Raw genomic sequence first — 13,922 nt, 5'->3', positions numbered from 1 at the left:
GGTCGGGAGAGGAGCTGATCGCTGGCGAGGGGAGCCTCGTGGTGGCTGGGCTCTTTCTCCGCCTCCCTCCTCCTCATTTATTTACTTCATTTGTTTTATCGCATTTATTTATTTATATTCACGGGAATAATAAAAAATGAGAAAATCCGAGCGCTGCTTTTGGCTGCTCTCCACCAACCTGTCAGTGACGCAAGCGGAGACTACTTAAAGGCAGATTAGAGGCAGCAAGACATTAAAAGCCAACCTTCCTCCCTCCCCGGCGCGGGTCCGCCGCGGCACGAGCCGAGTGGTCCGGGCCGGGCTCGGTCGCCGCGGGGCCCCGAATAGAGTCGGACCGGGCCGAACCGGGCAAAGCTGAGCCGAGAGTCCTCGGAAGGGCTGCCGCGTCCAGCTGCCTTGCTACTACCGGACTGCAGGGTTTCTCTCTTTTGTCTTTTTTTCTTTATTATTTTTATTTTTTTATTTTTTATTTTTCCCTCTCAACACAATAGCTAGCAAACAAACAAAAAAAAAAGTGTGGGGAGGAAGAAAGGAGTAGGAAGAAGTGAAGAGATCCCCTCCGCTTGCCAAAGTCTTTGTCTCCGGATGAACAGCGATGGGGGAATGGACTATTCTAGAGAGGCTACTGGAAGCTGCCGTGCAGCAGCACTCTACTATGATAGGGAGGTAAGGGCGACGGGGCGCTGAGGGGGGGCGCGGGGGTGCCCTGCTGCCGAGTCCTGGCGGTGCGAGCAGACTGCGCGGGGCTCCTGCCGTGCGCGCGTGGAGACCGCCCGTGTGCGGGCGGAGCGGGCACGGAGCCACGGCACAGGACGCGGAGCCGCGGAGACACGGCGCTCGGCCCGACCTCGAGGAGTAGGGGGGCTGCGGGCAGACACTGAGGGAATTCCGCCGCTACAGCGGTCCCTTAGCGGGAGCCCTTCCGCGCCTCTCCGCGCATTCTGCAGCTGAGGCCCTCGCTGTCGCTGTTGTTTCTCCCAGAGGGGCCGGGGCAGCTCCCACCAGGAGCTGGAGCTGGGGCTGGCGGTGAGGCACGGCCGCTTCCCCGCCGCGCCGAGGCGATACCGCACCGGCTGCGGAGCCCCCGGCCGATCAGCACTGGACAGCTCTCGGTCGCGCGCACTGACGGGCTTCTCTGTTCCAGGATCCTGCTGACCGTGGTGGTGATCTTCAGGATCCTCATTGTGGCCATTGTAGGGGAGACGGTGTACGATGACGAGCAAACTATGTTTGTCTGTAATACGCTGCAGCCAGGCTGCAACCAGGCTTGTTACGACCAGGCTTTCCCTATTTCTCACATAAGGTACTGGGTGTTCCAGATCATCATGGTGTGCACTCCCAGCCTGTGCTTCATAACATACTCTGTTCATCAGTCTGCTAAGCAGAGGGAACGGAGGTACTCCACTGTCTTCCTCACCTTGGAGAGAGACCAGGATTCAATGAAGCGTGAGGACAGTAAGAAAATCAAGAACACTATTGTCAATGGGGTGCTGCAGAACACTGAGAACTCCACCAAAGAGGCAGAACCAGACTGCTTAGAAGTGAAGGAGATCCCCAATCCTGCAATCAGAACTACAAAATCAAAGATGAGGAGGCAAGAAGGCATTTCTCGATTTTATATCATCCAAGTGGTCTTTCGAAATGCCCTAGAGATTGGATTCTTAGTGGGGCAGTATTTTCTGTATGGATTCAATGTCCCTTCCATGTATGAATGTGACAGATACCCTTGCATTAAAGAAGTAGAGTGCTATGTCTCTAGACCCACTGAGAAGACTGTGTTCTTGGTGTTCATGTTTGCTGTCAGTGGCATTTGTGTGGTGCTCAATTTGGCAGAACTGAACCACTTGGGATGGAGAAAGATCAAAATGGCAGTGAGAGGAGTACAGGCAAAAAGGAAATCCATATACGAAATCAGAAATAAGGACCTGCCAAGAATGAGCATGCCTAACTTTGGCAGGACTCAGTCAAGTGACTCAGCTTATGTGTGAGGCTGTGACAGAACTGAAACTTGGTGCCAGGTGGAACAGACCCAGACACCATTAGAGAAAGGTACATTGCTTAGGCAAGCATTTTATCAAACCACCAAGAAAGCCATTAAGGTATTGGATCTGCACTTACTGAACTAGCTGCAAAAATGCAGTGCTATGTAAAAGACTGAAAAAAACAAACAAACCACAAAACAGCTATAAAACCATGCTTGATCTAGCCTTACAGCTACTATTATTACTAATTTTCTTTCTAAAGATTGGATGCTATCTGTTGGTGGAGCGGCTTTTCGGTCATCATTAGGATGAGTTTACAGTTCGGACTGTCTGACTGATCTTTGTAAACATGTAGAATGTTCATATTAAAAATCTGCAAGGATACTCTATGTGGGGTGGGATGGGGTGGGGGAAACTGTTGCAATGTGCAGATGTAAGCATGTTTTAAAAGGAGGGTAATTGCACTGTGACCACAGCTCTATCAGGACATCTGCTCTCACCTATCTCACAGATGTCTGATGTTATTTTGCTAGTCTACATCACAGAGTTTCTTCCTGGTGTGTATTACTAGGTATTTTCTATCATAGTTTGTGCATCATCTAGTTATGCTAAACAATAAATGCTGGATATAATTTTGCCATTTATTGTTTGCCTGTACACACACACCAGAGTCCTTAATCATCTTATGTTAGTTGTGATCTAAAAAATATACCAGCACATTTCAGTTCATTCCCTGATATGTGCATGAATAAGATGGAGTTGGTTCATGCTGGCCAAGTTACATACTTACCTACAGTTACCTACGGTGACACACATACCAAAGGAACAGAGTTCATTGCTTTTAACTGTGATTATATCACCTTCTCTCTGCTCTTATTTGTATAAGTGCCATACTTGAAACATCCAACTCTGTACTTAATCAGAAGGTTGTTTTGGAATACCAGCTGGAATAAAGTGATTTTATACTCTCCTTTCTTTATTTTATGCTATTTGTTTAGTCATTGCAGTGGTGTAAAAAGCAGCTAAAATCTCTATTCATAAATAAAGTATTTGCCTTTTTTTTGTAAGTCAGAGAGGTTTGTTCTTCTTTATTATTGTATACAGTTGTGGAAATATACAAGGTCAAAATAACTGACTTACAAATACTCTTCAGGGTTTCAAGTGTTTTGTTGATATTCTGAACTCTAAGTGACAAAACCTGGGAAATCAGGACTATTCATTATGTCCGTTTTCCTCCTTAAGCAATATTTTTCTGTCTTTAAAGCCTGATCCAAAGCCCACTGACACCAACAGCCTTCTTTCTGCTGACACTAAGGGCAACACAGTTGGCTGCCAAGGTCACTCTGGAAATAGCAGAGTGTGTTTACCTTGAAAATGAAACAATTGCAGCTTTTCATCAGGGAATAGTAACCTCAGCTTTTCTGCTTTACAGCTGATTCAAGAAATACCCTGTTCCTGTCCCCTCGACTTACTGGTAAGCCACTGGGACAGTCAGAAAAAAATCACTATTCATAGCAATGATTTTAATATAGGGTACTAAGTTTTGCTTATGGACTATACTTAATTCCCACCGTCTTTGACAGAGGGTATCTCACTGGCAACAGTAGGACTTGGATCAGGATTCAAAAACCATACAAGTTCATTCTTAACTGTTATCTGCACTTTAAAAGATAAGTGCCCAAGTGGTGCTGGAAAATTTGGGGATACTTTATAACACATGAAGGAGATGAGGGCTTAGAGCTACAAATGGCCTTTTGATTGTATTTTATTTCAAGCCTGACAATGGATTTTATTGTACTTTGTCCCGGAGATAGTGCATATAGATCTTTTCTTTATGGATTACAGTAAATATTTCAACATTTAATTCTTTTCGCTTGCTAATGTTGAAAACAATAACAACCACAACAACAAAAAACCCTCACGCACAATAAAAAACAAACCACAGAAGTCATTAGCTCTTAGATAGTGTATTCATTATCATTTTCACTAATAGGCTTTTTTCTTCCAAAGTGAAACAAACAAACATACAAACAAAAAAATACTTTGAAATGTGTCATATTTTTAAAGATTTTAAAAATCCTTTTCCTTATGTGAAAAAATAAATGTTTTTACAGTTTGATTATAGAAGATCATAAAGTGGACTTATCAAATGATTCTCTGCAGTATAAATGCTCACTGATATTGCTAGTTGACTGCATGTTCACTGGAAAACTGCCTGTTATTTTTAGAAAGGCAACATGGCAGCTAAAATCTCCATCTGCAATATAACAAGCTTCTAAAGATTACTATTTGACACAGAAATCCAAGCCTGATCTTCATTTTGTGGATTTGTGGGTTGTTCTGCACATTCTCCCTTTGAATTTATATTGAATTGGAAAATGTTTGACAGTCATAAGGATTGTTTTAAAGTTGAAGAAATAGGAGATTTTGTGCAAAGAGCTTGATCCATTGCCAATTAAAATTGAAGGAATAAATTCATGCTGACTTCACTGGGCTTTGGTTCAGGTTCAGCTTGATTTCCTGTCAGGCAGAAGCCCTAATGCAGGTTATTTCTTGTAGATGCATAGCCAGTGTTCAATCAGACTCGAGTGAAGGTAGCTGTAAGGTTTTAATGCTTAAAATTCCTTTGCACATGACACAGAAATGATCTGTTTATAACAGTCAAAGCCAGTGACTCAGTTCATTCAATTACTTTATGCAGTTGCACATTTTGTACTCCAGTAAGCTGGGATTCTTCAGAATTTTCATAATAGAAATATATAGGGAAATACAGATGTTGATTTATTCAATAGGATCAGTGATAAAGAAGGCAAAGGCTCATAATTTGATCAAAAGAAATACAGTTCCTCTATTTTTTATTTTATTGTTATTATTATTTTTTAGTAAGTTCTAAATATTTTTTGTATTTCTAAAGAGAAATGAAATGATGTCAGGAGATCAGGTGTTCTAGTCTGCCTTTTCAACAGCTGCTTTTTGTTTCTTACCTATTACTTATTTTTCATGAGCAAGAGAAATACTGGAAACACCTTTTTTCAGTCAGTGTATCATGTAAAAGTCATATGATTAATGCTAATGGACTTCTTTATCATGAAAGCTGACTCTTCATTTATAGAATAAATGCTTTAAAATTATCACAACAATGGGAAAGTGTGTTATCTGAACAGAAATGAATGAGAGTTGAAGCATAAATTACGGCCACATAGACTTCACTCCTGTCTCATTGAAATGAATTAGTTTTTCCAGTGATATGTATGGAAGATTCAGATAATAAATATGAAAATTCAGTTCATCTTTGTATTATTCATTTCACACCCTGTTTGGTATTAGTGGGCAATAATGTTTCTCATCTTAAATTAAAACAAATATTATGATCACTAAACTTTTATGTAAAGCTGCAGCAGAATTGAATACACTACTGGTTTCTATAAACAGACATAAAATAATAATGTTATTTTTTGCATAGTCTTGATCTTGGATACGTAGAAGTCAAATAATCCAAGACACAAATAGAAATTAAGTGCTGTCTTCTAACTGAACAAGCCACATTTAAAAAAATAAAAAATACCTTTCCTTCTATGAAATTATTGCACTATGGGCTGTGCTAATAGCAAATTCAATTGAGCAATTGTGTACACAAGTCATAGCTAAAAAGAGGCTTGCCTTCATTGTATTAAAATCATTGTATTAAAATCTGACAGCTTTTTCCAGGTAATGACTGAAATAGAGATGATAACTGAATATGTATGACTTCTCTATAAAAATGCATGTTATAAAATCAAATGCAAGTTTAATTTTTAAAATATTTTACGTTGGTTCTGATGCAATCATGGTAACATTTATTTTTTATTTTTTTTTAAAGAGTTAAAATATTTCTTTACTTTTAAGAGTAACTTGCAATAAACATACATTAAGAGTTGACTTATTACATGGCCAGAAGAATTCAAACACAAAGGGACTTCCACTGCATGTAATATTCTAAAAGCATAGGCGTTTTGAAAAAAATATAGTTTTCTAGAAACTTCTTAACTTACCCTTAAAAAATGTCACCCTGTTCTAGCAATGTCCTTTGTATAAGAACGTGTGAAGCTCTGTGTATTCACAGCTTCTCAGAGGGAAGATTCCACATCTGACATTGCTAAATGTCCTCAATGTACGTGAATTATATTTGTTTTTAAGTATAAAACAAATTCAATTCTTAACTTCAATTTTCTCATTTAAGAGTGGGAATACAGCTTTGAGAGCAGGAAAGTAAATAAAGTTTGCTTGTATCTGTTGTATTTGTCACATGTTTGTCATAATGTCTCAAAAGTGAAATATTTCATACTTCTATTTAATGAAACTACTGAGGTTTCTCTATTTATAAATGGAGTGGAATCACATTCTAAGTCAAATCTTAGCTGTAGAATCCAGAAAATCAAAAGATTTAACCAGGATATTAATTTCACAGCATTCTTGGTTGTATCTATTTATTTATTTATTTTTTATTGAGGGGAAAATTTTCTTCATTATTTCTTAAAATCTTCAATTTAATTTTCCAGTTTATGCCTCCAGAGATGCATAATTTTCTTGGTTTTCTTTTCTGATCATCATAATAATCTGAGATTCTGTATGTATTTTAAGGTATTGTAATTCTAAAACAGAGTTAACAAATATTGTCAATTTTTTTTTTTTTGGCCAAATTTACATGAAGCAGACTATTAAGTATCACTAGAAATGTGTAATTGTGAACCTGTCCAACTCTTTTCACTGGGATTTGTTTAGTACTTTAATTATTACTCTGAAGAAATCAAGTGTTCTCTGCTTTCTTATAGTACTGTCTTGTCTATAAATGTGTACTGAAGACTTCCTCTACCTTCGGCAATGTGATTTGCTCTTCAGATTTTGTCTTGCTTTCAGAACAATGAGATCAGCATGTGAGCAATCAATGGAATCAAAATGATCAGTGGGACACAGGAAAAGAACTGAATTTTAGAATGATGTTGGTCTTAGTATACAGTAAATTAAGTCAGTCTCTATGGTATTATGAGGCATACATGAGTAGATATTGTGTATCATATGCAACCTTACTAACAAAAAGGCAGTTAGAGACTTCTGAGGGACTCATTTTAAAGTCACTGGTTTCTAAATGTCTCAAGTGGTTGTTCAAAACTATCTCAAGATGATGCATAGATTGGAATGTAATTGTGAAATTGCATGTAAAGTTCAACTTTGCCATTCTGGTCGTAAAAAGAGAATGGACTTCAATTGTACCATTTTTATTACAATGCACTAAAAACATGGATGGATAAAATGTTTCTAGTATGATTAATGAATTTGCCAGTGTGACTCATTAACATTAACATGTGCAGCTAAATCTTACTTCACTAAGCAGAACATATTAATTTAACTCTCATATTTACTCAACACCATGAACTTTCTACAGTAAACTATACAGTATTTTGAATTCACTTTTAACTAGTTAAACTTTGAGGCCCTCCTGTATGCTCATGAGAACACATATCAAGGAGAAGCTAGCTTGTCAGGGTGAGCATATGGTTATCTAAATTTAGCCTGTTTTATTGAAAAGGCGTCAAATTTGATACATTGCAACTGTCACACCGTTGGAATAGCAGTTTATGCTTTGCAGTATTACATACTGTGTAATGGTACAGTGAGCCAAGTAGCTGTGCGGCACTGGATACTTGATTCCTCCTAATACTGAAAAGCCTAGGAATTTCTTTTCTCTGAATTTTCTTTTCCAGGGATCTCCTGCTTTGAATAAAAAAGACAAAAAACGAATCATGGCAGAAACACAGCCAGGAGGCCTAGCTATGGTAAGGAAATTTGTGTAAGTTTCTAAAACAAAAATCTAAAAATAGAACAATGCCTGGACAATTAATCACAGCCAAGCAGGACTTTTGCACAGAAACATGCCCTGCTTCCCTAGTATAAGTTTTGAATGATGCTATAGGGTTATCTCAGCTACAATACAGCTGCTGCAGTCGTCTGTGGAAATATTTATATGTAGTTAACCCCTGAGTGGACATTGATCTGAGTGCATGAGTAAAAAGTACTGTATAGCTTAAATACCTGTTCAAGAGTTAAACTCCTGATTTTTTGGTCAGCAAAATTATGTTGTTATTCACCATGAAATAAAAGACAATCATTGAAGTGAATGTGTTTTCTCAGAGTTCATCCTAGGACAGCTGATCATATTCTCAGAGGAATTCAAGTCTGTTCAGCAGCAGTATAAGCAAAACCATGGGGGAGAGAACAGGAAGATCTGGCTTTGCCAGTTTTCTACTGCTAAGGAGAAGTGGGGAATTAAAGCTGTGATTACAGCTTGTCCTTGCCTTCACCCCTGATTTTTCTGTTCACCTCCCATATGCAGCCCTTCCCTGGACTTAGCAGCTGTGGCAAGCTCAGTGGCAGTGCCTCTTGTTCTCTTGCCTTTGCAGGATGTGTAATGGGCCCAACAACAGAAGAACCTGAGCAGTTGGCAGCTCTTGCTTGTCCAGGGATAACTTCATTTTTCTTGTGCAAGACAGCTGCTCGTAATATCAAGTCTTGCCTCGGGCATGATTATTCATGCATTCAATCTATAGAGCAAAAAAAGAATCTCATAAAACATGAAAGTTATTGTATGAAATTAAGGCTGTAATTTCCCAGTGGCTCAGAGATGTACACGACAAAACTCTTTACACCAGATCATTCATCCAGAAGTGCTGACTCATTACAGAACTAATGCATATAAAGTTAAATTCTACGTATGAAGGTGTGAGGGTACTTTTTCAGTGCCAGTTGGAAAGCCTCAGAGTAATCTGAGGAAGAATAAAATGTCACATGCAAGTTAATGAAGAATGAAAAATAATGTTAATATTTTCTATGAAGTTCATTTTTACTTTGAAATAAAATGCTAGTAGTACATATAAAGGGTCTTCCATGATGAGTAAATGTGAATAAGTGTCCCCTTGTCATTTTTTTTAGTACTTTTAATAACACCTACTGGCACTCAGCAAACTTGGAGCATCAGGATAGTTCTATACTGAGATGAATTTAAGTAAATAAATATCCTCAACTGAAAAAAAAGTGAAGCTTAAAAAGTCTTCCATACAATAAATTCTATTGACTATAATTTAGAAATCATTTGAATTGTTCCTTAAAACAAAATGTAACAAGAAAAGTTTTAAACTAGTACCAGAAGAGATTAACTTAAATGAAAATGGCGAACATTGCTGGAATTAGAATGACAGAATTCAATGTATTTTAAATCCCAATTTATATTAATTGCTTTAGATGATGCTGAAAAAAATATTTTGTGCAGAAGTAGTGTGCACTTACACATCCATGCTTAAAGAACTGTACTTCATCTTGTCATATTTATAATGGCATTGCTAAAAGCAAGCGTAGTTATGTGTACAGAACATATAGCCACTGCTATTGCTAAAGCTGATACAGCAGAATCACTATTGGCACTTCATTTGTCAAGTTTCCTAACTTTTATTATCCAATTTTTAATTTTGGAATAAATTGACATTTTAGAAAAATAAAACGAAGACAAAAGAAGAAAATCCAGTTCTTAAAAAGTTTTTATTTCTATTTTTCATTGTATTTGTGTGTGGGAGATTGGTAAGCACAGCCTGAACCTCTGATTAATCATCTGAGGCAAGTGTGGGGTCAGCTGCAGGAGCACAGGTGAGAGTGATGTAGCTGTGCTCCCAGAAGGGGTGGAGCTCAACTTCACCTCCTCTGAGACCTCATTTAAGGGCTGACTTTCACTGAGGCAGCATCTCTCTTGGAGGCTGTTCATCAGTGAAGACTGCCCAGCTTCCTTGGCTAAGGTGTCACCACTGGTGAGTTTCCCTTTTGCTTATAACCTCTGTACATTTACTATCATCTTTTTTAACATCTGTATACTAGCCACCTATACAATTTGGTTATCTAAATTCCCCTGGTAATTAATTGAATTAACGTTGTGTAAAGAATAAGGAGAGTACATTAGGGTATTGACTAAAACTATTCATCACCTTGTTGAGTGAATGTGCTTTTTCTTAGATATGATGGCCCTGGGAGAGGCAAGCTTCCTGTAGCTCATGTCCAGCTAGCAGAGGTTGAGTGAGTGTTCACAGTATGTGTACAAAAACAAAGCAGTGCACACATGTATATACTATATGCAAAACAGACACAGAGAGCACATGCTGTACAGCAGCAAAAGCCTCATTCTGCTGCCCTCTCTGGCAGCACCTTCACCTAAGTCAGAGTTAAAAAACAATCAATAGGTGCTTCAAGCTTCTCTCTTCCTTATGGGCTTCACACCTGGACGCTATGCCTGAGGATCTCCTTGGATAGCTCTGAGACATGTCAGGGGAGTATACGAGCAGAATGTTCCCCCCTGACTCCTTAAATATTTTTGCCAGCTGCTTTTGTGTTTCTACTCTGTGAGTGTATGAAGATGTCTTTCTTGTGGGTCAATTGCTCCTGTGATGGGCCTGGGAGAAGATGGTTGGGAGTTTTCTGCTTACTATTGTCTCTCTGTGCTTCTTTTTAAGTGTGCAGATGAGCTTTTAGCACATAAAATTTTCTATCACATTTATCTGTTGCTTTTGGGATTTTTACCATTCTGCAGTAGAGATTATGACAGCAACACATAACAGGAAAAGTGCTAAAATCTCCTTAGCTGTATCTATGCAAGATCCTGCGCTGTACTGCCAAGGTTGTTGTTTCAACTAACGTTGGTAAGTTTTGTAAGAATCTGAGCTGTGCAAATACAGATTTTTTTTTTCTTCTTTTTCAATGGCAGTCAGTCACTTTATACCTGGGATGTCATTTCTTTCATCAGCTCAATGAAAGTGTCTCACAGTAACCTAAGTGCAAGCTGACCTCACAGTTGTTAAGAAATTCAACCCTGACGTATCTTCTCAAGGGGAACTGAGAGCTGGAGTCAGTGACTTCTAAAATCATCTCAGCTGGTTCTTCTGCAATACCTGTCAGCAGCCTTAGATCTGTTTCTCAGCCATCAAAGCAACTTCATAGCATGTGACAAATAGTTTTTCTGGATTGAGACATCAGGTCCTGAAGTCCTGATCCGAATCTATTACTGAAATTAATGGGAAGAACACTATAACTTCTTTATGTGCAAGGGATTTTTATGAACATTTTGGATTTATGTCTAATCCAAAGAACAAAAGCTTTCATCTGGAGTTTTCATCTTAAAAATGAAAAACTTACCATTTTATCCATGTTGCTGTTCCCATGGTGTATTTTTTTTTTACTCTCAACTGTGTTATTGACAGCATATATTTATGGTTTTGACTGTTCTGTTTCTGATTTCACACATTTTAAATGTGTGAAAGCATATGTGAAGGTCTTGTTGCTTAAGTTTTGTTTTCATCTTTTTGTTAATTTGATCAATTTGAATAATCGTTTGTATTTCAAATCTTACTTTTATAACTCAGTTTCTTTTTCTTCAGCTCACTGATTGCTGGTAGTAATAGAAAAAACTATTTTAATGCATTAAAAATGCCTCTCACAAATGCTCTGTTAGAATCTTAGTAATAATATACCTGAATATTTTTCACCATTTTATTGCAGGTGGCAGGTCTGAATTGAAGCACTGTGCAGCAGACAGCTGCTCATCACCTGTCCTCTTGCAAAGAAGATGCAAGAAATGTGGTATGCACTGAGCAAAAATGAGAAAGTAAGCATTTGAATAAAAAAGAATGTGCAGAAATTTTGGCAATATAGCTTGCCCATTATGGTTTTGGCCAGCATGCAGACTGGGTTGTAGACTTTGTTCAGTCTCTTATTTTCACCATGTAAAGTGAGAACAGAGTCTGGTGCTGGTTTTTACAACTAAGCAATGTCATAAAAATATAATACTGATTAAACATATTCTGTTGTGCAATTCCTGCAGCTGCATGTCAGCATGAACAGTATGGCACTTCAAAGTGAGTATGGCAGCTGTCCCTTTCTTTCTTTACTCCAGTCACTTTTTTTTTTTTTTTTTTTGTCATCTTGCTAGTTCCCCATGCACATAGAATTATTTGTATTCAACTCCCTTGGTATGTTTAGGCTGCCTTTTAAAAGGAGATGGTCTCAAAGATCCTTCTTATTTCACGGATGCACTAGGCCTCCCCTTCCATATGGACTGCTTTTCAGTAACTGGTTATCCATGGGGTTACTTGAACTTCATTCAGGTGACTTTAAAAGCTAACAGCAAAAGCAATCATAAAGGAAAGTAAGTGGCTCAGACTCATGGCACAGCAGGACATCTTGTCAAGGTGAGAGAATATTCAGTCACCATTAATTTAAGAATTACTTTGTGCAGTTCCTTCTGCTGAATTTAGCAGTTACTCCTGTTTATGGTTACTCCACTGACCTGAACATACCCTGAGAAAACCTGTACCTCTCTCCCTGTAGGCCATTTTCTTCTAGCCCTTGCTGTCACTCACTGTGAGGACTACTTCTCTGCTGCATGCACAATGAAGCTTAAACACTGTTGTGAGCCTAACAGTGGTGCTAAAGAACTCAGACTGCTGACTGTCGTCCTCCTGTGGCTGAGGTGTCCAGGGTTAAATAAACTCAGGTTTCAGTTTACCCCACTGCAGGCAATTTAGGAACACCATCCTCTGATCTGTGTGTTTTCTGTTTATCTTTGGATCTTGTGGTGGAACTACACTGTCATAAATACAGGAGTGGTGAAGCAAAGACTATTTACTCCCATGCTACTAAAAGCTCACTATAGAACACGTGGCCTCAAGTTTTATGAAATTATTCTGCATTGTATAACACAATCAAAACTAAAATAATAAAATAAGCTCAAATACGTATGTTCATTTATTGTAGCAAATTTCAGCAGCTGATTTACTGTTTTTCACTTTGTTTCCTTCCATGAAGATGTGAGAATGTGTCTGCTTGTTTTTTAAACAAACTGGATTGTCCTTTGACATCTTGTGTGAAGGTAAAGGTCTGTGGATGATGCTGAAAAAAAAAAATGGCAAAGATAATTTACAAAACATGAGGAAAATCTGCAGCAGAGTCAAGAATAAAGCTTATAGGAACATTCAAGCCCTTGTAATAAGGTTAAAGGTACATCAGGCTATGATTTCTAGTGTTCTGTTCTTAATGGTGAGTGAATCCTTGTTCTTTGTTATTCAGAAGCTATTCAAGTGTCTGTCTGATAGCTGATACATGGACTACAAAGATGAATGGTAATTAAATCAGCCAAGCTGGGTTACTTAAAGTAAATGACCTAGAACTATGTGACTAAACCACATCAATATAATTCAATCTCCTACTATCTGGCATCTTTGTAACAAAACAAAATGACCAAGAGACTTCCTGGGGTGTTTCTCAACAGCTGAGAGCTGTTAAGATTTTAAAAAATCTAATTGGCTCAAATCTTCCCTAATGCCGTTGACTAAGTTAAACTGCTCTTTTTAAAACTGGTGCTCTGAATTATTTTTTTGAGGTTAAGAGCTTGTAATGAAGTGAATTTCACACGTTTTACCCCAATTCTCTCTTTTACAGTACTGCAAAAAAGAAGTGAACTGAAAACAAAATAGCACCAGTTCTTTCAACTTTATGCTTACACAGGTGATTGTGACTCTATAAACACCCTGTGGAAATAAGGTAAGGCCTAGGAGATAATTAAACCCATATATCTGTAAATGGGTGATGGAGAGAGATGGGAAGTATTTCTAGTTCAGGACTGGTCACAGTGGGCAATTGTCATCTAGTCTCAGATGAGGCACACAGTTCAAATCCTGACAGCCTGCTGGGAACTGAGTTACCAAGCAGGATGTTAACAGGAACTTTGAGTTGGGAAAGGAAATGTTGAATTCCCTGACTTGTTATTTTCTTGCTGCATTATGAAATTCATGAAACTTTATGGAGCCCTTCTACATAGATCCAGTTCTAGAATTTGAAGATCAATTGGTTTAGGGCACAGAATTTGGTTCA

General features: G+C 38.3%; 1 protein-coding gene and 1 long non-coding RNA gene across 2 annotated transcripts; both read left to right on the top strand.

The window, feature by feature from the left end:
- The first annotated feature begins 261 nt into the window (after positions 1 to 261).
- Positions 262 to 3,047, top strand: GJD2 (gap junction protein delta 2). The gene is made up of 2 exons (XM_072338195.1): positions 262 to 666; positions 1,145 to 3,047. The coding sequence occupies exons 1-2, from the start codon at positions 596 to 598 to the stop codon at positions 1,986 to 1,988; spliced, it is 915 nt and encodes a 304-aa protein (XP_072194296.1). The 5' UTR covers positions 262 to 595; the 3' UTR covers positions 1,989 to 3,047.
- Positions 3,048 to 9,755: 6,708 nt separating this feature from the next.
- On the top strand, positions 9,756 to 11,911 carry LOC140253257 (uncharacterized). Its single transcript, XR_011903811.1, has 3 exons — positions 9,756 to 9,814; positions 11,553 to 11,658; positions 11,875 to 11,911. It is a non-coding gene; the product is annotated as an uncharacterized lncRNA (long non-coding RNA).
- The last annotated feature ends 2,011 nt before the right edge of the window (positions 11,912 to 13,922 follow it).

This window comes from Excalfactoria chinensis, chromosome 5, assembly GCF_039878825.1.
Source record: "Excalfactoria chinensis isolate bCotChi1 chromosome 5, bCotChi1.hap2, whole genome shotgun sequence".
NCBI classification, from domain to species: Eukaryota; Metazoa; Chordata; class Aves; order Galliformes; family Phasianidae; genus Excalfactoria; species Excalfactoria chinensis.
This window is presented reverse-complemented; position numbering and strand designations above follow the sequence as displayed.

Bases quoted from the DNA above. Each gene is read 5' to 3' on its own strand.
- GJD2 (XM_072338195.1), top strand. From the start codon at position 596: ATGGGGGAATGGACTATTCTAGAGAGGCTACTGGAAGCTGCCGTGCAG. The intron at 667-1,144 runs GTAAGGGCGACG...TCTCTGTTCCAG, and splicing joins CACTCTACTATGATAGGGAG to GATCCTGCTGACCGTGGTGG.